The 2,644-nt window shown below is 33.1% G+C and overlaps 1 protein-coding gene across 1 annotated transcript; it reads left to right on the top strand.

Moving 5' to 3' along the window:
* The first annotated feature begins 536 nt into the window (after positions 1-536).
* On the top strand, positions 537-1,605 carry LOC141365203 (prosaposin-like). The gene is made up of 5 exons (XM_073869161.1): positions 537-678; positions 764-828; positions 968-1,069; positions 1,158-1,315; positions 1,448-1,605. Exons 1-5 carry the CDS (start codon positions 636-638, stop codon positions 1,506-1,508), a joined length of 429 nt encoding a protein of 142 aa, XP_073725262.1. The 5' UTR covers positions 537-635; the 3' UTR covers positions 1,509-1,605.
* Positions 1,606-2,644: the final 1,039 nt, after the last annotated feature.

The raw sequence follows: 2,644 nt of genomic DNA, 5'->3' as shown, positions 1-2,644 counted from the left end.
TCATCTGTTGTCTGCGCCTGGGTTCTGTCAAACCAATTCCTGACATTTCTAATAAAGAGACTGAGAATGAGATCATAAGAAATGTTGAATAAATGAGCCTTCCATTGATGTATGGTTTGTTAGGATATAAGAATATTTGTCCAGGATGCAACTATTTGAAAATCTGGAATCTGAGGGCACAGAAAATGGCCTTTAAAATTGTCCAAATGAACAATAAATACATTCTTGATATATTTACGGTAGGAAATTTACAAAATATCTTTATGGAACATGATCTTTATTTAATATCCAAATGATAATTTTTGGCATAAAAGTAAAATCTATCATTTTGACCCATACAATGTATTGTTGGCTATTGCTAGAAATATACGTGTGCATATGGTCTAGGGTCACATATATGTTTGCCAAATGTATGTATTACTCCTACAACAATTTTTTTTTTTTACAAAATATTGCTCATAATTCCCCAGCAGTGTTTTTTTAAGCACCTTGTATCTGTGGTTTGTGGTTGGAAAGAAATACTCATTGTGGTTCATACAAAGCCCTATAAGAAGGGGTCCACAGACTTCTTGGGAACGCAGGGGTGCAGACTGTGAACGATTCTTCTTCATTCAGGTCACATTTCATCAGTCGAGATGCTCCGTAACATCTTTCTCGTCACCTTGATCGTGTACTCCGGTAAAATAACCACATATCTTACTTTCAGTTGTCAAAGTGTATGAAGAATTAATTGTTATTAACTTGTATTCATTCCTTTGGACAGTCAGTGCAGTTCACTTGAAGATTTATGAAGTGGACTCTAATGAAGATCTCCATCAGGAGGAACCTGTAAGCTTTTCCTGGTCATACATTGTCTAATAAATTAAAACATAATGTTTCAATGCTGCAATGCTGTCTCTTTCAAGACGATCTCCATTATTCAATTCAAGATTCTTATTCTTATATATATATTTGATGTGTTTGTCAGGCTGAAGGACTAACAACAACACAACAGGTGTTTGGTGCTTGTACTGCATGCAAATGGGTGATGGATAAGATCAAAAAAACGATTTCCAAAAACTCAACACCTGTAAGTGTCATGATGTTTTCCATCACAAAATTAAGTGATGCATATTTGCATGTATACTTATAAAAATTTTTATTATAATTTTTCTAAGGACCAAATTAAAGGCAAGCTGTATGGCTACTGTGAAAAAACAGGCTTTTTGAAAAAGACCTGCAACTTTTTCATTAATGAGTATTTGAACACTTTGATCGAGGAGTTCAGCACCAATGACGGTCCAAAGGCAATCTGCACCAAATTTCGCGCCTGCAAGTGAGTTTCATTATAACACATTTACAATTGTGATATTTGTAAAAAGTAATAAAGTTGAACTTTTTGTCTGGTAATGCAGATTTGAAATGAGGAGAGTCTTAATAACTGCGTTTTTTTATGTGTGTGTCACAGGTCAAAACAATCCATTATGGAGTTCATTCAAGCATACAATCAAGAATTTGACAATCTGTGAATGATGTAACTAAAAGCGTTATAAGCATTACAATGCAAGCAATATATGTATACATACATGCCTAAATAAAATATATACATTAAGCAAACAACCATCTGCTTGTTTTCGTCATTATCCAAGTGTTTTTTTCTAAATGGGCAAGGAAAGATTTTTATATAAGGTACATTTCATACATAAAGGTTAGAAAAAAGTGCTTTACATATAAGAAAACAAAGGTACATACAAAGGAATGAATCACAATAAAAACAAATTTGAATTTAAAAATGTGTTTAACACGAGTCACAACTATGAGTGGCATTATACTGTAGGCTAATGTTGACTCACCTTGGTTAAAGTTAACCCATAACTGACTTGATCCTAAAAATATGAGTAGTCTTTTAGGTTTATATTCAATAACCATGTCTACAATGAATTTAGGTCCTAGGCCACTGATTGGTTTATAAACATGTAATAAAACTTTAAAATCTACTGGAAGCCATGTGTAATGATCTGATGAGGACTGGAGTGATTTGTTGTGATGTTTGCTTTCTTCTGTATGGGGTCTTATAAAAATTAGCTGTTTGTTCTGTTGGGTGTTGCATTTTAAAATTGTATGGGAAGATTTGAGAAAATGGTGAATTGTTTCCAAAATTGTGTCTGAGCAATCAAGAAAAACAAACTTTTAAATACTGCTGCAACCTGAATGGATGTTCACAACTGTGTTATGGGCGGGGCCATGCTATGCAGTAGCTTCATCGAGCAACAATTTAGCCCCACCCAAATAATCATAAACACAGAAATGTGGAAAAACTGTTTAATGGTGTACCTTCACAATTCAGTACTACATTCAGTCTTTTTCAGCAATAAATTAATAATGTTTTTATGTGAATTTACTTCACAAAAAGTTTAAGTTTCAACAATGATCATTTTATTTCTCTTCAATATATAAGAGGAGGCCATATATACATTCTTAGAATGAATGTGTTAAAAACAACGCATTAGTGTTGATTCTGCTTTATGCGTTGTCCCAGAATCCACCCATATCCACACATTTTGTGTTATTTTTAACACAACTTGTGTTATATATTAGCACAAAATCAACACAAAATGATACATAATGTGTTAAAAGCTTAACGCACAAAGATGTGTACAAAATT

This window comes from Misgurnus anguillicaudatus, chromosome 7 (assembly GCF_027580225.2).
Source record: "Misgurnus anguillicaudatus chromosome 7, ASM2758022v2, whole genome shotgun sequence".
Classification (NCBI taxonomy): domain Eukaryota; kingdom Metazoa; phylum Chordata; class Actinopteri; order Cypriniformes; family Cobitidae; genus Misgurnus; species Misgurnus anguillicaudatus.
The sequence above is the reverse complement of the archived record's forward strand: the minus strand, read 5'-3'. Positions and strand labels throughout refer to the sequence as shown.

Coding starts and splice junctions, on each gene's coding strand:
- LOC141365203 (XM_073869161.1), top strand. CDS start 636: ATGCTCCGTAACATCTTTCTCGTCACCTTGATCGTGTACTCCG. Junction 829..967: donor ATCTCCATCAGGAGGAACCT/GTAAGCTTTTCC, acceptor TGTGTTTGTCAG/GCTGAAGGACTAACAACAAC. Junction 1,316..1,447: donor ACCAAATTTCGCGCCTGCAA/GTGAGTTTCATT, acceptor TGTGTGTCACAG/GTCAAAACAATCCATTATGG.